At 39.1% G+C, this 25,920-nt stretch overlaps 1 protein-coding gene across 11 annotated transcripts in view; it reads right to left on the bottom strand.

Annotated features, from left to right (window-relative positions):
- The window catches only part of adgrb1a (adhesion G protein-coupled receptor B1a), a 575,895-nt gene that overhangs the window by 343,337 nt on the left and 206,638 nt on the right, over positions 1-25,920 (bottom strand). For 10 of the 11 annotated variants that reach the window (XM_073048159.1, XM_073048205.1, XM_073048135.1 and 7 more), the window contains exon 4: positions 13,906-14,013. The exons of the other annotated variant lie outside the window; for it this stretch is intronic. In XM_073048159.1, the coding sequence (XP_072904260.1) occupies positions 13,906-14,013 (108 nt within the window). The remainder of the gene's footprint in view (positions 1-13,905; positions 14,014-25,920) is intronic. 11 annotated transcript variants of the gene reach the window in all.

Below are 25,920 nucleotides of genomic sequence, written 5' to 3'. Positions count from 1 at the left end.
GGAGTCGGGATGTAATGTTAAAATTGTACAAGGCTTTGGTAAGGCCGAATTTGGAATATTGTGTACAGTTCTGGTCACCGAATTATAGGAAAGATGTCAACAAAATAGAGAGAGTACAGAGGAGATTTACTGGAATGTTACCAGGGTTTCAGCACCTAAGTTACAGGGAAAGATTGAACAAGTTAGGTCTTTATTCTTTGGAGTGTAGAAGGTTGAGGGGGGACTTGATAGAGGTATTTAAAATTATGACGGGGATAGATAGAGTTGCTTTTTTCCATTGAGAGTAGGGGAGATTCAAACAAGAGGACATGAGTTGAGACTTAGGCGGCAAAAGTTTAAGGGTAACATGAGGGGGACTTTCTTTACTCAGAGAGTGGTAGCTGTGTGGAATGAGCTTCCAGTAGAAGTGGTAGAGGCAGGTTTGGTATTGTCATTTAAAGCAAAATTGGATAGGTATATTGACAGGAAAGGAATGGAGGGTTATGGGCTGAGTACTGGTCAGTGGGACTAGGTGAGAGCAAGCATTTGGCACGGACTAGAAGGGCCGAGATGGCCTGTTTCCGTGCTGTAATTGTTATATGGTTATATATAGATATAGGATCACTTTACACTTGAAAGCGTGAAGGCTCGCTCAGTCAATTATGAACTGCTCGGAGTAAGCTCACATGGACAAGTACCACTGAACCAAACTCACTTCAGTTTGTGGACAGGTGGAGTCTGAGTAGGTAAGGCATGTTATTTATGTGGATTGGTTTCATTGAAAATACTGCAAATACAAGAAGATTTGAAATAAACCAGTTAATGTGGTTAAAGAAATGATTAGGAAGTAAACAGTAACTCTTCGGCACTTCACTTGGAAAGGAGCTAGGGTATCATATATTTAAAATCAACGTTTCAAATATAGGCTTCCTGGCTCTTTTGCAAAGATTTTCACTGGACGTTGAAAGGTAAGTGAGCAAAACTGTGGCAGACGGAGTTCAGTCTAAGAAAGTGCAAAGGGGAAAGTGAGAAGGTTATTCATGAAATTTGAAAGTTTGGACTTCAGGCAGGCCAGGTGTAGAGGTCCACCTGAAAAGGGTGTCAGACCTCTCAGAATCACAAATAAGTTCAAAGGTCAAAGCAAGTTAATTATCAAAGTACATAAAGTCACCAGCTACAACCCTGAGATTCATTTTCTTGTGGGCATACTGAGCAAATCCAATAACCATAACAGAATCAATTAAAGACTGCACCCAACAAAAAGAAAACACAAGATATATATATGAGAGAGAGAAAATATGAGATAAAGAGTCATTGAAAGCGAGTCCATTGGTTGTGGGAACAGTTTAGTTATGGGGCAAGTTAAGTTGAGTGATGTTATCCTGTGTTTCAAGAACCAGATGGTTGAAAGGTAATCAATGTTTCTGAACCTGATGGTGTGAGTCCTGAGGCTCCTCTACTTGCAGCGGTGAGAAGGGAGCATTATCTGGGCAGTGGGAATCCCTGATGATGGACGCTGTTTGCCTGTAACAACTCTCTGTATAGGTGTACTCAATGGTGGGGAGGACTTCATCCATAATGGACTGAGCTGTATCCACTACCCTTTGTAGGATTTTCTGCTCAAGGGCATTGGTGCTTCCATACCAGGTTGTGGTAAAGGCAGTCAATATACTCTTCACAACACTTCTTTTGAACTTTATCAAAGTTTTAATGCCATGCCACATCTGCACAAACTTCCAAGGAACTGAAAGCACTGCTGTTCTTTCTTCACAGTTAGATGTATTACCACTAATTAGAAAAACTTTCCTTCCCCAAAGCCCCAGGGCATATCAAAGTTACAGAAGAAACCAGAAGCATATTTTACACACACAAAATAACGGAGGAACTCAGCAGGCCAGGCAGCATCTATGGAAAAAAAGTAGAGTCAGCGTTTCGAGGCAAACCCCTTCCGAAGTCCTATCAAAGTGCTTTGGCCTGAAATGTTGACTATACTTTTTTTCCCACAGATGCTGCCTGGCCTGCTGAGTTCCTTCAATATTTTCTGCATGTTGCTCAGATTTCCAGCATCTGCAGATCTGCTCTGTGAAAAGCATATGTTAAGTACCTTATTTGCTTCTGCATAAGCATCAATATTTGGGTCAGGCATAGAATAAAAAAAAAGGCTCTTGCATTCTTAAACACTTCTTATCCATAATGTTTTCACCAAGTACCAAATGAATAGGTATTCCATAGTCTAATTTGGTCTTCTCATCTTGGTCAAATGAAATTTTCAAGGCTGACTGCTAGATGCTTCTGGGACTAGCAGAACACAAGAGGAGCTGAATCACTCAGTCTGCTCTAAAAACATATATACAAACTTTCTACCTCAAGTCAATCTTCTTCCTTTATCTTAAATGCCTTGATTCATTTAATTTCCAGAAGTTTATCAATGTCTGTGTTGAGCGTAATTGTCAGCTATACACCTACACCCTCATGAGAACAGAATTCCATGGATCACAGCCACCTGTGCGAAGAAGTGTCCCTCTTCTCAGCTCCAGTCACTATCTTATCTTGAGACCAGCACTCCTAAAACTAGTCACTATAAATGGAGAAATAACTTCTCAGTAACCTCTGTCAAGCCCTTCAGGAATGTAATTACATAGAAATTAGATATTGTCTTAGTTTAGTATCCAAAAAATTGCAGTTCACAGCTCTGACAATCAATGTGCTCTTATGTTAAAGATGGCATGTTGCCTGAAGACACATGAATTGCATAAATAGACCACAAATGCTGTGCACTTTCCATATTGTTCACTGGAAAGGATTTTAGACCTTAAATGAATTTTCTCCATAGCAACTACAGAGCAGCTGCATACAATGCTGCCATGGAGACATGGAAAATGTAGGGGGAGAGGTGATGGTAATCATGAGAGTGTGGATAATGCCAAGTAAGCATCTGCCCTTGAAAGCTATAAAGCTTGCAGGTACTGTGTGCAAGACACTGATGTTAGAATGCAGATCCTATGAATCTCAAACCAGTAATATTCTCAGTTTAATATGCTCCTGTTTTTATTTGTGGGTGTTCAATGAAGGTGATAATTATACCCAAAAACATACAATGTATGTCCATAATGAAGGAATTTTGTGGTGTATGGCTACTGACCTCACTAGATACATGACTGAAGCTGGAAAAATGCTTAAGCCAATTTCGCCATGGACATGATTTCACCCAGAGACTGCTAATACTATTTAGCCCAACTTAAAGCACTTTTATGCATAATTCACAAATGAATGATGGATGCTAATCTATTCAATTTCTAAGCTTTTCTGCTTCAATTGGATTGGTTCTCACTCTTTTAAACTCTTAAGTCAATTCTACTTATTTATATGTCATCATATGGAAAACATCAACCCTCTGAAGAGTCCACAAAGACAACTGGAAAAGGAGATCAGGTGATACTGTCCAATAAAGTGACAGAACTGATGGCTTGGCTTTCAGTGCCTCATTAAGTTAGTAGTAGGAGGATTGAAGTTCCAATTGGAAAGAAAGTGAACTTAAAGCTGATATTGGCCTGTGGTTTTAAAGTGAGCCCAGAAGGAGAGTCCCTCTTCCTTTCATTTCCTACACTGGGTAAGTATTTTTAAAATATGCATTGCTTTGAAGGCAACCTCTCAGATACAGAAGCCTGGTCTGCTAAGTTCCTCCAGCATTTTGTGTGTGTTGCTTTGGATTTCTAGTGTCTGTAGATTTTCTTGTGTTTTTAATCCAAGAGCTGAGCGTGTTGGCTTAGCATATGCTGACTGCCGCAGTGCAAAATAAGTTTTAAGAGAGGTCATCGCATGGCATTAAACACCTCATACCAAATCTAGAATGCTCAACTAGCATGCAAACATAACCTTGGTTGCCCATGTAAAACTGAATTGAGGGAAAATATCTCTCCCCAGTATTTGGGAATGATTAGAATGCCCTTTTCCTGAGAGCTGCATACCTTAAATTCTTAAGAATACTCAAGGCTGAGATGAACTTGAAATATACGAGAATCAATGTCTATGGACAAGAAAATGATGTTTTTATGATTAGACCATCCATGATTTTATTGATTGTTATAAAAAGTTCAAGACCTACTCCAGAATAGCATGACATACTTTTGCTCCCATTCCTTGTGTGTTTATTTGATTTGTTTTTGTTTGTAACAAGGGTGCTTTCGGTCTGCTTCATTGGAGGAAAACAGTCTGAAAAAGAAGCATTCTTCCCTCAGATTTCTAAGTTGGAACGTTAATTGCATCGAGATTGGATTTCACCCATCTCAGTACTCCAAGCAGGGACTGTATGCAGCACTGGCAACCAATCAAGCACGCTGCAAAATATTGGGAATTTGATGGAAGACCCAAGTAAAGGTCAATAGCACAGCTATCATCTGGAAACATTTGGAAAAACTTCACCTGTGCATTTCTTGAAGGGCATCCACCTGCAGAAGAGACAGATACTACACCGGCGACAAGTAATCGCCCAGGCAACCGCAGTACAGTGGCACTTCGAGCTATCATGTAGCTGAAGGAGTAGTTGGGTAAGGGGGAACGTTTGACAGGGCACAATATGGTATGTGTATGGAGTCCTCCACACAATGGTTTGATCTGACGGACCTTCATGCCATTACAAGTGTGCTAAACCTGGATGAGATGTAGGATATTCAACATGCTGCATCTTGCACTGAGATATTATGACTATTAACAGTGGTCCCATGTACAACAGGGGAGCATTAAAACAATATGCCTGGTTGAGTCTGAAGGCAAAACATTAATATTCCACAGGGGATCCTTTGATTCATGTCCTGTGTCCCCAATCTGACACGTTCCGTGGTTTGCTTCTTGCCCAATATGAAAACACATCATAAATGACAGAAGTGGATGTTACATACTGGATGATATCATTGATGTGTGTCTAACAGCTGTCAAACTTCAGACACTTTTAAAAGTGGCCAGACCAACTTACTTCACTATTCATCCTAAGTGATAACTAATAGCTTTTATTTGCATATACACGCAATTAGATCCACCTTCTAGATATTTATCTCTAGTGTTTGCAACAGCTTTTGCATGTTTTCACTAAATGGGAATCCTACTGCTGCTGAGGGCTTTATTTAAAGATGAAAGTTTTGAATGTGTTTCTTCATCCAAACTTTACATTAGCTAACAGGAAATTCACTCCATTTACTTCAGGCTGCATTTTGACAACAGACAGGTTGTACCAGTCCATTTCTCGTTTCAGGTGACTGAGCTGGAAGGACAGAAGATCCTTGCTGTCAGAACATTTCAGCCACATGCCATTTTAATCAGAAAGCAATTTAATTACTCGTACGAACACCACAGACTCAATGAACAAACTCACAAAGTTCTACATTTTCAGAGGGAAAAATAACATGCAGCTTAATGCAGCTGTGTTACTTCGCTTCAGCTTCTTGTCTCACCGCTGGAAAAGTTGGAAGTGACATGAACTCATTAAAAGCTGGATGGTGCTTCCAAAGCTTTATCTTGGAGGTACTTATCAGTTTTTCATCTTAGCAGATCACTCTGCTATTGTTCCATTCCATTCTCAGTGAAAAGAACAACTGTGGTGCTGCCCAAGATATCAAGATTTCTCAAAATAGCTACTGAGAGAGGGACTTTTCTTGCTAGCCAACATACCAATTTCACACCAATAATAGTCATTCTCAGTAATACCAGGTAGATCTTTGGGTGATATTTACATGTAACCCCATCTGGAAGGAAAAAAAACTACCCTTTGATACCGGAAACTCTGAGTGTAGCACATCACAAAATAAAATCCATCACATGTAAAATAAATTATAAAGAAATTGTACAGTGAGACAGGGATTTAAAGAAGTTGCCAATGAAAATAGTTTATAGGATTTTTCCCAATTATGAGAAGAACCAATGATTTACTTTCTAGCACAAAATGCATCTTGAAACTTTCCAATACAACAGGGGTAAACACATTTATGATTAGAAACACATTACTTAAGCATGTTCTCTCCCTATTTTCCATCATAGTCTGCCATCCATGAAGTAATTTTATATGAAGGATATATTGCAATTTCTGTCTTTAACCTCAACTGTTTTAACAATTTCTATTATTGAACTATATTTATTATTGTTGCTAGCTGCCTTCTAATCAAAGAATCACTTGGCAACATGTCATGCAAGGGTCTGGTTTTATATTGATTATGTTTTCAGCTTTTGCTTTTTGACTTTGAGTTTTGAATTATTTTTAAATGGAGTTGGCAATGTGTTCTTTCTTTTCCCTTTCATAACAAGAGACAACTTGGTTCTTTATTTATCTCTCAAAATTAGTGATTCTTTGGTGAGTTATCAGGGGTGATTGATAAGTTTGTGGCCTAAGGTAGAAGGAGATGAGTTATTAACTTCAAACTTTCTGCATAATCACTCAAAGAGTTGAACTGCTTGTGCATGTAACGAGAGCTGTACAACTCATCTCCTTCTACCTTAGACCACAAACTTATCAATCACCCATTTGTGGACACTTTCTGGAGATCCAGGATCCATATGCTCCATGACCGCTGGACTAAGTGTGTAAATGTAGGAGGGGACTATGTTGAAAAATAAATGTGCTATCTTAGGGCACGAACTTATCAATCACCCCTCACATTTAATTGCAGGAAATATTGTTCAGGAACCCATCTGGAATCAGAGCCACAAAATGAATTATAGTATAGAAACTTCTCCTCTTCTAATTCTCTGTAACTCATTTGAAAGTGGCATAGAACAAGCTGCCATTTCTACGCCCACACACAAAGTCCTGGAGGAACTCAGCAGGTCAAGCAGCATTGATGGAAATGAATAAACAGTCAACATTTTAGGCCAAGACTCTTCTTCAAGACTCAGATGCTGCCTGACCTGTTAAATTCCTCCAGCATTTTGTGTGCATCTATGAAGGAATTTGGACAGTGAACATTTTGGGTTGAGACTTTTCATCTGAACTGAAAGCTGAAAGGGAGATAGCCAGTATAAAAAGGTGGAGTGAAGGTGTGGAATAAAAGACAGTAGGTGATAGGTGGATTCAGGTGAGAAGAGAAGATAGGCAGGTGGTGGGTTGGGGGGGAAGTGGGATAAGGGATAAGTGGAAGTGAGAAGACGCTGAAAGTTATAGAATTTGATAGGAAAGAAAGACAGAGCATCGAATCAAGGGAGTGCAGCTGGTGTAGTGGAGGAGGATGGATAGATAGAGAGGATGAAAGAGGGAAAAGAGACAGGGGGATTGGGGCTGGGAAGAAATGAGAGAGGCTTCTTCTGAATGGCATTCAGGCCATCTATAGCCTTTGTAGATTTTAATGGATTTTATAACCATTGATATAATTGATATAATGACTCAACCCAAGTAGATGTATTTGAAGACCTGAGATAGATGTAAGAGTTACCGGTAGTTGCCATAACCATAAATCATTTTACTAAAGGTTCCTTTTTTTGCATTTCATGATACAGGAACAAAATTACTAGAAACTTACAGTATATTGGCAACTGAATATTAAATATCTGAATTATAACCATATAACCATATAACCATATAACAATCACAGCACGGAAACAGGCCATTCCGGCCCTCCTAGTCCGTGCCGAACTCTTAATCTCACCTAGTCCCACCTACCCGCACTCAGCCCATAACCCTCCACTCCTTTCCTATCCATATACCTATCCAATTTTACCTTAAATGACACAACTGAACTGGCCTCTACTACTTCTACAGGAAGCTCATTCCACACAGCTATCACTCTCTGAGTAAAGAAATACCCCCTCGTGTTTCCCTTAAACTTTTGCCCCCTAACTCTCAAATCATGTCCTCTCGTTTGAATCTCCCCTACTCTCAATGGAAACAGCCTATTCACGTCAACTCTAACTATCCCTCTCAAAATTTTAAATACCTCGATCAAATCCCCCCTCAACCTTCTACGCTCCAATGAATAGAGACCTAACTTGTTCAACCTTTCTCTGTAACTTAAGTGCTGAAACCCAGGTAACATCCTAGTAAATCGTCTCTGCACTCTCTCTAATTTATTGATATCTTTCCTATAATTCGGTGACCAGAACTGTACACAATATTCCAAATTTGGCCTTACCAATGCCTTGTACAATTTTAACATTACATCCCAACTTCTGTACTCAATGCTCTGATTTATAAAGGCCAGCGTTCCAAAAGCCTTCTTCACCACCCTATCTACATGAGACTCCACCTTCAGGGAACTATGCACTGTTATTCCTAGATCTCTCTGTTCCACTGCATTCCTCAATGCCCTACCATTTACCCTGTATGTTCTATTTGGATTATTCCTGCCAAAATGTAGAACCTCACACTTCTCAGCATTAAACTCCATCTGCCAACGTTCAGCCCATTCTTCTAACCGGCATAAATCTCCCTGCAAGCTTTGAAAACCCACCTCATTATCCACAACACCTCCTACCTTAGTATCATCAGCATACTTACTAATCCAATTTACCACCCCATCATCCAGATCATTTATGTATATTACAAACAACATTGGGCCCAAAACAGATCCCTGAGGCACCCCGCTAGTCACCGGCCTCCATCCCGATAAACAATTATCCACCACTACTCTCTGGCATCTCCCATCTAGCCACTGTTGAATCCATTTTATTACTCCAGCATTAATACCTAACGACTGAACCTTCTTAACTAACCTTCCATGTGGAACTTTGTCAAAGGCCTTGCAGGAGGAGTCACCACAGGGCCTTAAACTGGACAAACAGTTCTGGGAGAGATTAAAGTTCAAATTTCAAGGTACATTTATTACCTAAGTATGTATACAATATACAACCTTGAGATTCATCTTCTTGTAGGCAGTCACAAAAAAAACACAATAGAATCCATGAAAACAAACCCACACAACAAAGACCATCAAACATACAATGTGTAAATGAAGAACAAACCGTGTAAACAATAAAAAAGTAAACAAACAATACACAAAAAATGGACCGCAGAGTCCCTTAAAGTGAGTCCATAGCTATGGAGACAGTTCAGCACTGAGTTGAGCGCCGGTGGCTGCAGGCCACAGCTGTAGAGTCAGTCCAGCACTGAGGCGAGTAAGTCCTCCTGGAGCAGTGAGCTGAATACCACAATGGTTTCAAGATGGCACTGGCGAAACACAGCAATGTTTTGTGGGTAGCAAACAAAACTACTAACTATTCTATTAACTTTACGCCTTCTGGACTACAATCACTGCATTCCACAGCCTATAATTTCCCTTTGGGATTGGTGCTTTTAAACCATTTGTATAGCCTGGCATTTTTGCAGTATCCTGAAGAATTCAATGAAATGGACTCTTGAGCATACAGGTACCACTGCACAGTGGCCACTAGGCCAGATTGAAACTTTGGGCCAGACTGAGGCAACAGGGTCCAGCCCAAGAGCAGAAAATGAAATCATATTAAGCTGATTTGAGCACCAAGCCAGAGTATACAAAAAAATTGAGCATTAAACTTCTGTAAAAGTAGTGAACTATGCAGGCAGAACATAAGGTGCTGTTTCCCAAATTAGCACTTAACCACACTTAGGCAGTCGAGGGGGACATACATGTCAGTGTGACAATGGGGAGAATTGAAATGACTGGCAACTGTGAGATCCAGAAAGCATTACTATCTTTTTACATACTGTCTTTGGTGTAAAGTTGTCAGGAATAAATCTCTATCCATTCTTTTTTTGAATCCTTTCATCAGCCTGAAGAAAGCTGCTCCTCAACTTTTGCTTCAAGGCAAAAAAAAAGCCTCAGCATGTTTAGGCATAACTTTTTCATCCTCAGTGAGAAAAACATGCAGACTTGTTCCCTTCAAATTCAAAGACACTGGGTACATTGCAGCACCTGTTATTGGACAATTAATCCAGTGAAACAAGGCTCAGAGCATGATCTCCCCAGAGCTGAGTATCCAGTTTTGCACTGTTGAAACTAGACCCTGTGTCAACTCCTCCTTTATTCGTTTGCCAATATACTCGAAGTTTGCTGCAATTTGTTCTTGCTTTGTGAAATGGGAATAAAGGGATTTTTAGCAAAATGTTCTGTGATTACTCTGAGCTTGTGTCCATCATTAGAAAAATCTCTGACATCCATTTCCATTTAAGTTGAGACAATTATTCTATGAGATCTTTGGGTGTAAAGTGAGTCCTGTACCTGGATGCCATTCAGAAGAACTTTCTAACCTGCTGCACTGTGTAATTATGAGATCTCAGTTTGGACCTGCAGTTTCCTACTTTATAACTTTTAGTTTTAAATAATTTGAATTCCTGAGTTGATGTAGGGAAAAGAATAATATTTTGATCAAGGTGACTGGAGAGACAATAAAGGAGTTGGTAAAGATCAATAGTATTACATATTTTTCACATCCTATGAGTACGTTAATAGATCTTTGTCTCTTGCTTTCTCATATTGAATATTAATATTTTGAAAGGAAATGGTATTGGATCATCATTCTGAAGATATTCCACATGAAATCCAGCAACAATTAGATTCCCAGCAAAATTGAAATGCATAGTTCATCCAACAATACAATACAGGTTTTTCTGGGATCAGCTGAATCAAAGTTAACTAATCTAAATCAGATGAGAACATCTCTAAAAATTAGACTGCACTCTGTTGTTTATTTTAGCACAGAGTTTTTAACAAAGTAGTATCCACTGATTGGAACACAATAATGACTGATTGTTGAACTGGGAGGCTAGTAAGGGAAGAGATATATGTCAACTGTTGCACCCAACTTCCAATTAACCTCCTCAATGCTCACCTCCCCAACTATACTCCCATCTCAAGGCCTAAGGATACAACACATAAGGAAGTCTTCTGTCAACCATGCTTGTGTTGGTTCTTTGACTTCATCCTACCCTATGTTCCTTTTTTCCATGTCCATGCAAACATCCTTCAGTGATCATTTTCCAAAATAAATTGGGGACATCAAACATTTGTCCAAATTCCTTTTGTTTGTTATATTGAATCTGTTTCTACACTCCTTTTAGACTGGGTCTTCCAGATCACAACTAGTTGCATAAATAAATTCTCCTCACCTTGCCTCTGTCTCCTTTACCAAATACCTTAAATCTGTGCACTCAAGTTCACATCCTTTTCTTGTTAGAAATAGATATTTCTTATTTTTGCTTTCCAAATACTTTATGCGTTTAAGCCTTGCTATCAGCTCTAACTGCAACTCTTTGAGAACTACAATTTTCGCTGTTCACTTCAAGACCCCTAAAAACCACAAAACTTATACTGTACTATTCCAGTAAATCTTCACAATCTGCCTAACATTTCGGGCACAGTTCTGAGGTTAGCATATTGAGCATGACTTCCTAGTTTCTGTCCAGTTACTGTGAAGAGCCAGGGAAGGATAATGGTCTCATATTGAACAATGAAAATATCAGACTAGCCAGCTGTTGGAGTTGGAAGTCACAACTAGGGACAATTTGGACATAGGTTATGGTTATTATATATTAGTTATTTTACTCATAGCACCTTAGAAACAGACTTTTTTGCTCCCTGTGCTGATCATCAAGATAATTAATATCCACCCACCCAATCACCTGGTCTCACCTATCATTTATCAGCTTGTACAATGTATCCTCCCCCAACCTCTTTAATTGAGCTTCTGGCCCCTTCCTTTCCAGTTCTAATGAAAGGTGTTGACCCACAACTGTGTGTGTGTGTGTGTGTGTGTGTGTGTGTGTGTGTGTGTACGAGTGTTCATCATCAAGACCCCAGGTCTTAAAACAGGCCATCCCCAGATTATGAACACCCATCCATAAAAGCCAGTTCCCATAATATTAACTTCAAAAGTCAAATGAATATACATTTGTTCCTACAAGCTGCATAATTAGTTTCTTTTCTATTTCTGCTTTAAGTAAGTGTTCCTTCTTATCAATCTTATGTGGTTTTGATGACGTTCATTACTAAACTATGGAAGTATGGCTACCATGCTGTGTACTTTTATATTTATTTGGACTTATAAATACAATTAACTTATGAACATCTGTTAAAAAAAACCAAACTCATTCATTACCTGAGTACAGCCTGTAGCTTTCAATGCCTTGGCAATTCAAGTGCTCGTGTAAATACTTCTTAAATGCCCAACCATCTATCCCCTTAGGAAGTGCATTTCATATTCCAATCAGCCACTGGGTGAAGAAAATTCTTTCACACAGTTTACTTCAACCTCTTCCCTTTATCCTAAAGCTATGCCCCCCTGGATTCCAACACTGCTACAGTGGGCAAATGTTTCCCACTACCTGCCATGTCTGTGCCCCCCATCTCTTTGTTTATCTCTGTCAGTTCCCTCACCCCAAATCAAATAAACCCACCTCATCAAGTTTCAGATAATAGAATCTTAACCCAAAGATTTGCCCTAAAGATCTGTAAATATAAAGCAAAAATAGACTCTAGTTAATTAGCTAATCAAAACAAAATATTGTAGTTTTAATATGAGTTATTTTGAAATTTTCATTTGGACAAATCCATTTGGTTCAATAACATCCCCTAGGGAAGGACATCTTCCACCTTTATCCCAACTAGCCTGCCATATGTTGACTACTTGCTACCTTTAAACTGACCTGACAAACTATTCAGTTCCACACAGGGTGGGAAAATAAATGCAACACTTTTGTCCTGAGTATCAATAAATGCAACCTATGTACAGTACATTCTATATCATGATCAATTTCACATCCACACTGCCATTATTTTATTAATCACATGAAATTCTATTGAGTTTACGGTCTTGTTGTGATACCATATTTTGGATGATCTAAGCACCTAGTCACCTTCCCAAGTGCACACTATATGGATTTTGAATTATATTTTATTAACTTATTTATGGTAATATTTTGTTTTATGTGCTGTGTGTGATATATGATTTGTGGATGCACTGCGGTCTGGAGAAACGTTGTTTTGTGTGTATATCTGTACAGACTGATGATAAGATGAACTTGAATTTGACCTTGAATAAGCAAAAAATATTCCCTGTACTGCCACAACCCCTCAGCAATGAAATAGGACATTAGCTCACATGACCTTGACAGGATTGACAGTGGTACCCCTGACTATTGGTATTCAGTGTGTGCTATATTTCTGAAACCCTCTGGAACACAGACTATGTAAATGGATTCTGAATTTTGAACAGATGAAATATCCAAACACAGAATTTTGTACTGGTTTATGAACTCACAGCTTGAGTTCATTGCTTTATTCTGATTAATATGAAATACTTTGCACTTTTGTTCTTGTTTACTATGATCATCTAGTTTTTTTAAAATTTAATTTTCTGAATCACATTAGTTGTACATGAGTTGGCTTTTTTATTATTTAATTTTGTCTTATGAAATCATCATTGAAAATGATGCTTTTTGTTAATGTTTGTACTGACCGAAATAAAATTTCATTCATTCATTCATATAGAGTGAAATGCAGTTCTAAATATATTCAAAGAAGAAATCCTGTCATCATTATTTTTAAGGTAAAGTTCTTAATTTATCAGTGCAAATTTTAACTAGGTTCAATTTCTGTTGAAAATCCAATTTGCTAATTACCCCAAATACCGGTAGTTTAACCTACTGTTTGACCAATAACTTTACAAATTAATTACTAACACTTTAGTTTCTCTAAATTCATGTGTTGAATTCCTTGTATCTGAATCTGAAGGTATGTGTGAGAAAACAAATCCACTCCAGAAAACCAACAGGATAAACAGTACCACACTTACTGCAACTAAGCTTCTTTGAAGAATGAAAGACAAAGCAAAGCACATGCAGTGCAGAGGTGATAAACATAATTTCATGAAAATGTAAGCACAGTTTCATAGTGATAGCTTTGGCAGCAGACACACAGTGCGCTGGCGAAAGGTTAGTACTGTACAGCAGGTTTGCATTTCAAAAACACTTACCAGTCTGAGATAAGGAGTATCCATAGCGATGGAAACCGTCAACATCTTCATGTTTCCTGTAGTCTATTGACCTCAGTGATTGGCTTCTGGAACTATAGCGTCCATATGCTATGGCAAGGCAATGGCTTGAGTAAATAACCTTTGCTTTCACTTTAAGCATATCAAGGATTACAGTTTTACAATGCAAATCACATAGAGAAGTGTTGATCGATCAGGGTAGGTTTTCCACCAATTTAAGGCCACAGCATTTAAAATAAAAACAGCTTACCCTAAGATAAATCAGTCTAAAGTTGCACATGGAATAATTTAACTTTTTTTCAACTTGAGTACTTCCCCTCCCCTTAGTATGCTCAAATAGATCCTCATTATTTTTTACCGACAGCTAAAATTTGTTTCTTAAAGTAGCAAGTGAAGTTCCTTCCAGAAATGCTTAAAATATAGTAAAGTCCAGTTACACTTTTTGTCAAATCAGTTGTTTGGCATCCACTAATATAGTTTAGTTTAAATTTCTGAAAGCTGCAAAAATAGTCAGGCCTAGTAGAAATGGTTGGGCCATCCAAAGAAAGAGGATTTTTTCTGTTTTCTTAGCTTTTGAAAATCAGACACAGTGCACAATGGGAAGATGCCTCACATGACTCCAATCTGATGTCCCTTTTGATTTCACCAATGTTATTCTCACCCGTTTCACCAATATTATTCTCAAAATTGTTCTCCTCCTTCTTCTAAGATGAATATATATGTATCAGTTTGGTGTAAAGAAACTTTTAAGTATATAAAATCAGAGGTTAGAGTTACTTTCAATTAATCTCCCATTTTTAATAATTACAAAGTCACAGAAATGCTTTAAACTGTTTATATTGCTTCAAGTACAATAGGGCATCAGATTTCAGCAGCATCAGTACTGGTGATTGGCACAAAGAACTAAGGACAAAGGTGGGTGGATTGGATACAACTCAGTGTGTAGAGACTCAAGGATCTTAGGAAAATGGAACTACCATGAAGATGGCCAATATGGGATAAAGGAGCAGTATACAGTAGAAGGGATGGGGATAGGGTGTGCATGTAATGAATGGAACTTTCTCTAATAGAACACCAATTTTTGCAGGCACAGACAATTCAGCCCTTCAAACCTTTCCTGGCTTTCAATTAGATCATGAGCAATCCAATCACCTTGGCATCATATTTTTCATTAGGATTAGCAAAAGTCACTTTTAAAATTATTGACTATGGGAGAATGATCCTTATATTGACTTCTTCCATGAAGATATGCTTCCATATTCCTCTCCTGAATAGCTTGGCCCTGATTTTAATACTCTGTCTCATTGTTCTTGATTCGCAAACTAGTCAAAATTGTCCTCCTTTTCCACCCTATCAAGGTCATTTAAGATCCTACAGGAATCAGTCAAGCCACCTTGTAACCTTCTACACAAGGTTGTAATATAAGATGAAATGCCCAAAACTAGGGACAATATTCCACATCTGGCCTAACCAAAAGTTTTATTTTGCTCCAGGAAGATCTTAATATTTTAAGCCTGAAATTGTAAATGATGACATTTCATTAGCCTTTTTGTTTTTATTTTTGCTCATGACTCAAAATCATTGCTGATCAGTGTATACAAACCTCTAAATCTCTTTAAACTTCGATTGAATAGATAGATCAGAAGTACCCTACACAAATGTCAGACGTGTTGAATAGTTTTCTGTTTTTAAGTCACTCTCAATCCCCTAAATAATTAATATACATTGGTATTTCTCTAAGTGAATAAGGTAAGTTTCTGAACTGAGCGATTTAGAAGATTGTGGCTACCATCAGCAATTTCTGTAACTATTGACTTAAAAAAAAAAACAGAAATAGAAACCATAATGTCTCAAGGATTCTCCAGTGTATTACATCATCATTTTTCTAATACTGTTCCCTTTTTAATTTTATTGACTGCCATTTTTAACTTCATTTTTAATTTCTCTGGGGTGTCTGATATATTAGACCTTCATCCATTGTGAAAACTGACACTAGTAATCATCAAACAAGCATCTCATTTCTTTATTATCATTGGCAATATTACCTGCATCTTTTTTAAAATGTCCATATTATCCTGGGCTACTATTTCACTTATTAAATCATTTTAATAACTATATTATTTTAATCTTGATATTGCTAGGAGATTTCTCACAGTCCTCATTTTCTGACTATCCAATGCTTTTGGTTTCCCTTCACTGTTCTTTATGACTATCCCAATACCCTGGACACACACTCTCTTTTCCACTTTTATAATTAATTCCTTTACATTCTGTCACCTGCCAATCACAACATTTTCAGTCAGTAATGGAGCTTCTACACCTCATTGTCCTGATGTAAACCAAATTCTTTCCAAACATCTTTGGATATTCTTTTAGCAGATATCAATTTTGACCGGCTTGCTGTCATTAATCTATCTCAATGCCAATAAAACTCACAATGCCAGAACCTTGAATATTATTAAATGTCTTGAGTCTCTCTTTGAAGTTAATTATGAATTTCAACTCCCTGTGATCACTGTTAATTAATGCTTGGTTCATTACTCATTATCAAATTAAGTATGACTCAGCATCACGCTAGTTATCAAAAATAATATGCAGTAAATTTTCTTGAATCTATTCAAGAAACTCATTATCTTGTTATCTCACTTTTTTGGGCTTCCTGGCCTTATCAATTTATCAGAAAATTAAACTCTCTGATGCAAGGATTTCTCTAAGCCACAAAGGAACTTAGAGATTTGGCAGACAGGATTCAAAATAGTCTTGCCATAAATGGCTAAGGACAGTGATAGAGGGCTGTTAATCTGATTGGAGGTCCATGATTGCTGGAGGAAAATGTAGGCAAGTTTATAAATAAGATAGCTCAAAAATTTGTAGAGTTGTAGATGGGGTGAGAAAGGTTGTCAAAGGATTCAGCAGACTACAAACCACTTGGAAACGTGGGTTGAAAAATGATACATGTGCAATTTGACACCGGGAGATCAACTGCAAGAGGGATCAACACGTACAAACAAGCTGGAGGAACTCAGCAGGTCGGGCAGCATCCGTGGAAACGATCAGTCAATGGTATATGAGGTGTTGCTCCTCCAACCTGAGTTTGGCCTCATCATGGCAGTAGAAGAGGCCTTGTATGGACATATTCGAATGGGAATGTGAAGCAGAGTTGAAGTGTGTGGCATCTCCTCCATTTCCCTCATATACTGTTTGGGTAGTCTCCAGCCCCTTGGTATGAACACTGAATTCTCCAACTTCCGATAATTCCCTCCCTCTCCCTTCCCCCATTCCACTTTCACTCTTCCTCCTCCTCCAGCTGCCTATCACTGCTCTCATGATTCTGTCTTCTTCTACTACTCACAGTGCTTTCCCCTTACATTCCTTCTTCACCTTTCCTGCCTATCCCCTCCCTGTTTCCCCTTCCCCACCCTTGATCTTTCCCCATACTGGTTTTTCACCTGGCACCTACCAGCCTTCTCCTTCCCACCCTCCCCCCACCTTCTTTATAGGGCCCCTGCCCCCTCCTTCTTCAGTCCTGACGAAGGGTCTCGGCATGAAACGCTGACTGCTCGTTTCCACGGAGGATGCCCGACCTGCTGAGTTCCTCCAGCTTGTTTGTACATGTTGATTTGCCCCCAATATCTGCAGTGTACTTTGTGTTAACTGCAAGGGGGAATTACACAGTAAAAATCAGGACCTGTAGAAGTATTGATGTGTAGCAGAATCTTGGCGTAATTCTGGAAGTCCCTGAAAGTAGAGATTGTAATGACGGCACATAATATTCTTACCTTCAACTGTTGGGGTGTTGAATATGAACATTAGTAAATCACCTTAATAGCTGTATAACATGTTGGTTTGGGAAGATTTGGAGCATTATGTGACATTTTGGACTGCATGAGAGGAAATATGAGCAGGCTTTCGAGAGGGTGCAGAAAAGGCAGAGCAGGATTAGAGAGTATTACCTACAATGAGAGGTTAGACAAAGTTGGATTGTTCTCTCTCTGGAACATCAAAGGCTGAGAGACAAACCTGATAGTAGTAGACAAAATCACGACAGACCATATTTAGGGAAGATGTAGTGTTTTTCACAGGGCATACATGTCAACTATAGAGAGCAGATCTTTAAGATAAAAGGGAAAAAAGTTTCAAAGAGATTTTCATAGTAAGTTTTCTTTACTCAGAGAGAGGTAGGTTGGAACAGGTGGCCAAGAGACATGGGAAGCATTTGCAGTAAAAAATATTTAAGAGGCACAACAGGTGAGGAATGGAGGGATACAGACCACATGCAGGCAAATGGATTAGTTTGGATTTCCTTCATGGTCAGCACAAACATTATGCACTAAAGGGCCTGTTCTGCGTTTTATGTTCATTTTAGTTTTACCTACTCATGGATACTGACTGCCACTTTGTTTAATCTGTCACCAAGCTTTCGGACAACCATCATTCTGGTTTTAAGTCCGGAACATTCTTCCAAGTCAGGCCACAATGTGTTTCTATCTATATCTTTCAATTAGACTTCTGCATTCACAGTTTACAATTTCTTCATCATGAGGAGACTAATGCAGACTGGGTGACTACATCGTGCACAACTGGGACAAATTTGTTTGCACTTGTTTGCCTCGCATAATCATCCCTTTTCATTTAAAGGTTTGCCTTGCATACTGTCACAGAGCCATATTGGAAAGGGAGCAGAAAATATACAGAATGATGTTACTAGTTCTGAAGGGCTTGGCTTAGAAGGAGAATCTGCAGAGACTTGATGATTTCCCCTGGAGCATAGGAGGCTGAAGGGTGATCTTACGGAAATATATAGTGAAAGTGAACAGTGACAGTCTTTTTCCCCAAAGGTAGTGGAGTCTAAAACTAGGAGGCAAAGAGTTAGGTGTGATGGGAAAGATAAAAAGAGGATCTGAGGGGTAACTTTTTCACACAGAGGGTGGCCAGTATGAAGTATGAACAAGCTGCCAGATGAAGTAGTAGAGGCAGGTATAATTAAAATAGTTAAAGATATTTGTACAGGTATATGGATAGAAAAGGTTTAGAGGATTTTGGGCAAAACACAGGCAAATGGGTCTAGATGATGTGAACAACTTGGCCAGCAGGGATGAGTTGGGATGAAGGTCATATTTCTGTGTTGTATAACTTTGTTTATCAATATGATTTGCTCCCCTCACCCTCAAATTCAATAACATCCATAACATTTTCTAAATTGAAATTTCATTGACCTGAGATATTAACTATTTTTCGCCAATGATGCTGTCTGAACTTGCAGAATTTCCAGTTTTCTGTCTTTACTACAATGTCAAATCTCTGCAATTCAAACCATAATAGTTGCTAATATTTTCCCTTACCTCCTTCCTATCTCCCTCCTTCCCATCATCAGTAAGAATATTCTTCAACAGTAAAACTATCACATTTATTTCTTTAAGTTGCCCTATGTTTGCTATTGATGCAGCATATTTACATCCCAATTATGACCTCCAGTCCTGTTTTCTAATAATCATGAAGTTATAACCTCTCGGAGATATTTGAGCCTCTGCCTCACTGTTTATTTCTTTGCTCTGTAGTTTAGGATGAAGCCCTGACCTATCATTCTGCCTTTACATTATCTTCCTCATGTTGTTGAATTTAATAGTTTTTTTAAAAATTTGTGATTGCTGCTGTATCTTCCTTGGTTATTTTATTATCATCTGCACCTATTGCTTGTGAGCTGAATTCTGATTATATTTTAATTTTAATCTCCAGACAATTATTTTTACCATTGTTCCTTACTGAGATAGTTAATGCTTTCCGTTAGGACCCTGTCAGGTGCAGCCAATCCAATAAGGTTCAACTCAATTCTGTTCCAGTGATGGTCTCTCAAAACATCAAAGAAGCAACAGTATCAAGCTTCTTCTTTTCAATTTTGTTCTTTGCTGGCTAATTGTCTTTTAATATGTCTTCTTCTGTTTTTCTTCCTCGTCTCAATGTCAACCATAACAAATGAATGGTACCCTTTCTTTTCAACTTCCTTTCCAAATGTGACAAATGAACAGTTACCAGCAGAAACTTATTAGAAACATAGAACTCTACAGCACATTACAGGCCCTTTGACCCACAATGTTGTGCTGACCATGTAACTTACTCTAGAAACTGCCTAGAATTTCCCTACCACATAGCATTCTATTTTTTCTGAGCTCCATGTACCTATTTAAGAGTCTCTTAAAAGACCCTGTTGTATCCCATTATTCTTGAGGATTCTTGATGATGAATGCAGCTGAACCTGTCCTCATTAGTAAATCCTCATTAGTTTCCAAACTGAGACTTCACACATAGTGCGGTATTCCATCGTGCAAAAATACTTAATTGTCCTTACCCTGCCCACCGACTCCTTCTTATACCCGTACGATGCTCTGAATGAATCTAGCCAGAAATTCCTACTCCACTGGCGAGTCCCGAAGTGGATATATTTTCTGATGATATGGCAATCCAGGACAGTCCCATTCTCCTACAAGCTCCAATATACCACTAGCTTGATCTGCCCCAACCTTAATGATACTGGGTGAGTGGGTAAATGTTGACCAGGCAATTTCTCTGTTCATTCTCTTGGGAAGGCAAACTAGAACTTGGCTCTCTGCCTTATCAATAAGTTGGCTCCTGCAACAGTGCTCCAATTTGACAAAGTCCATCATGGGAGGCTAATCCAGTAGATAAGTTACATGGGGTCTATGGTGAATTAGCTGTTTAGAATCAGAACTGGTTTGCACATCGAAGACAAAGGGTAGTGGTTGAAGGGACTTATTTGAGCTGGATGTCTGTAACTAGTGGCGTTCCACATGGATCTGTGCTGTGCCCTCTGATGATTGTGATGTATATAAATGACCTGGATGAAAATGGAAATGGGCGGTTGGTAAGTTTGTGGATGATAACAAGACTGCTGGAGCTGTGGATAGTGGAAAGGACTAGCAAATAATAGTGTGATATAGATCAGTTGCAAATCTGGATAGAGAAATGGCAGATGCACCTGTGATAAATAAGAGGTGTTGCACTTTGGTAGGACAAATGCAGGGAGACAGCACACTATTAAGGGCAAGACCCTTAACAGTGTTGCTAAGCAGAGAGATCTTGGGGTCCAAGTTCGTAGCTCCACTAAAGTGGCTACGCAGGTTGATACTGTGGTTAAGAAAGCTCACAGAATGTTTGCTTTTATTAGTCAAGGCCTTGAGTTTAAAAGTCAGGAGGCTATGTTGAAACTTTATAAAACTCTGGTTAGGCCACATCTGGAGTATTGCATGCAGTCTGGTCACGCCATTATAGGAAGGATGTTGAGGCTTTGGAGAGGGTGCAGAAGAGGTTTACCAGGATGTTGTCTGGTTTAGACAGCATGTGCTATCATGAAAGGCCAGACAAACTTGGGCTATTTTCTTTGGAATGGTAGAGGCTGAGGGAAGATCTGATAGAGGTTTATAAAATAATGAGAGGCATAGGTAGAGTAGACATGGAGAATCTTTTTTCCAGGGTAGAAATGCCTAATACCAGAGGGCATGCATTGAGAGAGAGAGCATGTAGGTTCAAATGGGATGTGAGGGTTAAGTTTTTCGCTCAGAGAGTAGTGGATGCCTGGAGTGCACTACCTGGTATGGTGGTAGAGGTAAGTACATTAGAGGCTTTTAACAGACTTTTAGAAAGGCACAAAAATTTGAGGACGATGGAGGGATATGGACATTGTGTAGGTGGGAGGGATTCGTTTTAAGGTTAATTTTAGTTTTTGTGGGCTGAAGGACCTGTTCCTGTGCTGTACTGCTCTGTGTTCAGTCCTGTACAGATTATGTTGCCACGTATCTAAATCTGCAGTTTGTACCTACGAACTTCCAACTGAATGAATTGGAGTGCTACCAAGCACAAAAACTTCTTCCACTTGCATGAAACTAAAGGCAGATCCCAGTACTACATTTGTAAAAGAATTTTGTACAAAAATATTAAGTAATTGACAGGTTATATTACTATTAATAATTGTCCAAATTTTAAATATTATGGGAAAATACATTATAATGAACTTCAAAGGTAAGTTTAATGTTATATTATCATAAGCAATGAATTTTTCTCATATGTTCTAATGGTGCTGCAATCACTTTTCATATGAATCCAGCTCCAGAAAAAGAAGACTACTGCGAATTTAATTACATTTTGATCTTCAAGACATCTTTAAAAAGGGAAAATTCAGCTTAACTAAAGTAATTATACAAAGCAGCAAAACAGCGTTTACTCAGGATCCAAGGAAATTAAACCTCATGGCAGTCTGCGTGCTTTGCACAACAGCCAAGTATTTAACTCTCTCCAGGTATGTACAAGTGGGTGAAATGAAATCGTCTCAGATTGAGAATTTACTCTCCTTTTGATGCTGGCATGTGATTACTTTCACTGTGAATGAGGTTGTGGTAGGATAACTTCGGTAGAAGATAGAGAGTAAAGACCTATCAAAGTCTGAACACAGGTAGGCTCTGATGGAGACTGTGGCGCAGATGGATGCTGAGGTAGTGGATAGGATCTCAGTGCAGTGAGGGGGAAGCCTTTAACTATTAACTAATAAAATTGTGGAATAACATCAATGATCATCTTGTTTAGCAGGTTTATTTATTTCATCCCAAGTAAACATCATATTGATGCAACCTTGTATCAGATGTGCCAATGAGGTTTCTGCCTGCCACAGTTCCTGAGGAGACATAGTGAGAGAAAGCGTTCAAACAGAGCGAGCAGGGGCAATCAAGACATTCTGCATGCCACAGTTCCATAGGAGCCATGGGATTGTGCATAATTAAGCACTTGGCAAGGGCCAATAAAAAGAAATTAGGTTTAAGCAGAGCAGACTTTGTTGAAGTGGGCCAGTGTTAGAGTGGGAAGGTTAGGTTTCGGCTCATAGAGGCTTTGATGAGAGACAAAGACTGTCGGTAGATAGATCTTTTTCATTAAATTTTTCTTTCTTTCTTTCTTTCTCTTTGTTAGAGCAGAAGGGATGCTAGGCATGTCAGTGGAATGTTCTCCTTGTGGGATGTAGGAAGGTAGGGAGACCTCCAATGTCACAGTGCAGGACACAACTAATTGGGTGACCATCAGGAGGGGTAAAGAGGCAGCCAGTCCAGTCACTGTGGCCATACCCCTCAACAACAGGTATACCATTTGATGGGAGGGATGACCTAGCAGAGGAAAGCCAAAGCTAACAGGTCTCTGGCACTGAGTCTGACTCTTAGACTCAGAAAAGAAGTGGAGCAGAGGGGAAAAGAAGTGAAGTGTGGTGTTAGGGGAACAGACAGGAGGCTTTGAGGACGAGAATGAGATTCTCATATAGTATATTGTCTGTCAGGTTCCAGGATCAAGGATATGTCAGATTGAGTCCACAGGAGTCTTAAGTAGGAGAATGAACAGCCAGAGATTGTGGTCCATATCAGGACCAATGACATGGATAGGAATGGTCACACAGTCCTGCAAAGTGAGTTCAGGGATTTAACTGATAAACTAAAGGAGAGGACCTCTAAGATTAAGATCTCAGAATTACTACCCATGGCATGTGCTAATGAGGTCAGAAATAGGAAGATTATACATTTCAACATGTGGCTAAAGATTTGGTGTAGGAGGGAGGACATCAGATTTTTGGATCATTGGGCTCTCTTCCAGGGAAGGTGGGACCTGTACAGAACAGACAGTTTGTACCTGATCTGGAGGTGTCTAATATCCTTGCAAGAAGGTTTTCTAGTGTTTGCATGTTGCAGGGGAATGGGAACCACAGTGCCAAAGCAGATAGTGGAGCGATTGTGTAGAAAGATGGTGTTAAGCCTACACACAAAGTCAGGAATGGAAAAGTTGAGCATGGTGGGACTAATGTTCTGAGTTGTGTATACTTCAATGCAAGGAGCATTGTAGGAAGGGCATGGATCACCATGTGGAATTATGACATGATAGCCATTAGTGAAACTTGGTTGCAGGAGGGGCAGAACTGGCAGCTCAGTGTTCTGGGGTTCTTTTGTTTTAGACATGATAGAGTGGGAGGGATTAAAGGGGGAAGGGTAGCATTACTAGTCAGGGAAAATGTCATGGCAGTGATCAGAAAGAACAGACTGGAGAGTTCATCTAATGAGGTTATATGGGTGGAACAGGGGAATAAGAAAGGGATTAAAGGGATTATATTATAGACCACCAAATTGTCACTGGAGTTTAGGAGAGTAAATTTACTGACAGACCACAGACTGTTGCAAGAAATATTAGTTTGTGATAGTTGATGATTTTAACTTACCACGTATTGACTGGGACTCCCATACTGTAAAAGGGCTGAATGGGATAAAGTTTGCCAGATACCTTCAGGAAAGCTTCCCTGATCAGTACACAGAAAACCCAACTAGAGAGAGTGCAATAACAGATATCCTATTTAGGAATGAAACAGAATATTGTGTAGGGGAACACTTTGCATTTAGCGGTCATAATGCCATTATTTTCAAGATAATTATGGATAAGAATAGGTCAAGTCCTCGAGTTGAGATCCTAAATTAAAGGAAGGCCAATTTTGATGGTATCAGAAAGGATTCTAGCAAAAGCGAATTGGTATAGGTTGTTCTCTGGCAAAAGTGTATTCGGTAAATAGCAAGCCTTCAAAAGCGGAATTTTGAGAGTAGAGTTTGTATGTTCCTGTCAGAATAAAGGGCAAGTGTAACAAGTTTAGGAAAACTTGGTTTTCACGAGATATTGAGATCCTGAGAAGAAAGGAGCAAATGAGGTTCTTAAGGAGTATAAGAAATGCAAAGGAACACTTCAGAAAGAAATTAGGAGGGCTAAAAGAAGGCATGAGGTTACTCTAGCAGACAAGGGGAAGAAGAATCCCAAGAGCTTCAACAGATACATTAAGAACAAAAGGATAGCAAGGGACAGAATTGGCCTACTTGATGATCAGAATAGTCATGTATGCTTGGAGCCAAAACAGATTATAGAGATCTTAAGTTGATTTTTTCCATCCTTATTTACTCAGAAGATGGACACAGAGCCTAAAGAAGTAAAGCAAAGCAACAGTGAGGTCATGGACAGATACAGGTTACAGAGGAGGAGGTGTTCGCTATCTTGAGGTAAATTAGGGTAGATAAATCCTCAGGGCCTGATAAGGTGTTCCCTCGGACCCTGTGGGAGGCTAATGCACAAATCGTAGGAGCTCTAGTGGAGATCTTTAAAACATTCTTAGCAACAGTTAAGGTGTCAGAGGATTAGAGGACAACTAATATTATTCCATTGTTTAAAAAAGGCTTTTAGAATAAACCTGGAAATATAGGCCAGAAAGCTTGACATCAGTATTGGGTAGGTTATTGGAAGGTATTCTAAGGGAGTAGATATATCAGTATTTGGAAAGACAGGGACTGATTAAGGATAGTCAGCATGGCTTTATACTGTACATGGTAGGCAGTATCTATCCAATCTTAAAGAGTTTTTTGAGGAAGTTACCACAAAAATTGATGAAAGCGCCATAGTGGATGTAGTCTACATGGAATTTAGTAAGACTTTTGACAAGGTCCTTCATGGGAGGTTGGACAAGAAGATTCAGTCACTTGGCATTGAAGATGAGGTAGTAAATTGGATTGGACATTGGCTTTGTGGGTGAACCCAGAGAGTGGTAATAGATGTTTGCCCCTCTGACTGGAGGCCTGTGATTAGTGGTGTGCTTGGTCCATCGATGATTACCATCTATATCAACGATCTGGATGATAATGTGATTAACTGGATCAGCGAATTTGTGGATGGCACCAAGATTCGGGGTGTAGCAGACAGTGGGATGTGGACCAGCTAGAATAATGGGCTGAAAAAGGCAGATGGAAGTTAATGCAGTCAAGTGTCAGGTGTTGTACTTTGGGAGGACCAACCAGAGTAGGAATTACATGGTGCAGGGAAGGGCACTGAGGAGTGCAGTAGGACAGAAGGATCTGGGAATACAGATCCATAATTTCTTGAAAGTGCCATCAAAAGTAAATAGGTTCCAAAAGAAATATTTTGGCA

The sequence above is a fragment of the Hemitrygon akajei genome, chromosome 1 (genome assembly GCF_048418815.1).
Source record: "Hemitrygon akajei chromosome 1, sHemAka1.3, whole genome shotgun sequence".
NCBI classification, from domain to species: domain Eukaryota; kingdom Metazoa; phylum Chordata; class Chondrichthyes; order Myliobatiformes; family Dasyatidae; genus Hemitrygon; species Hemitrygon akajei.
This window is presented reverse-complemented; position numbering and strand designations above follow the sequence as displayed.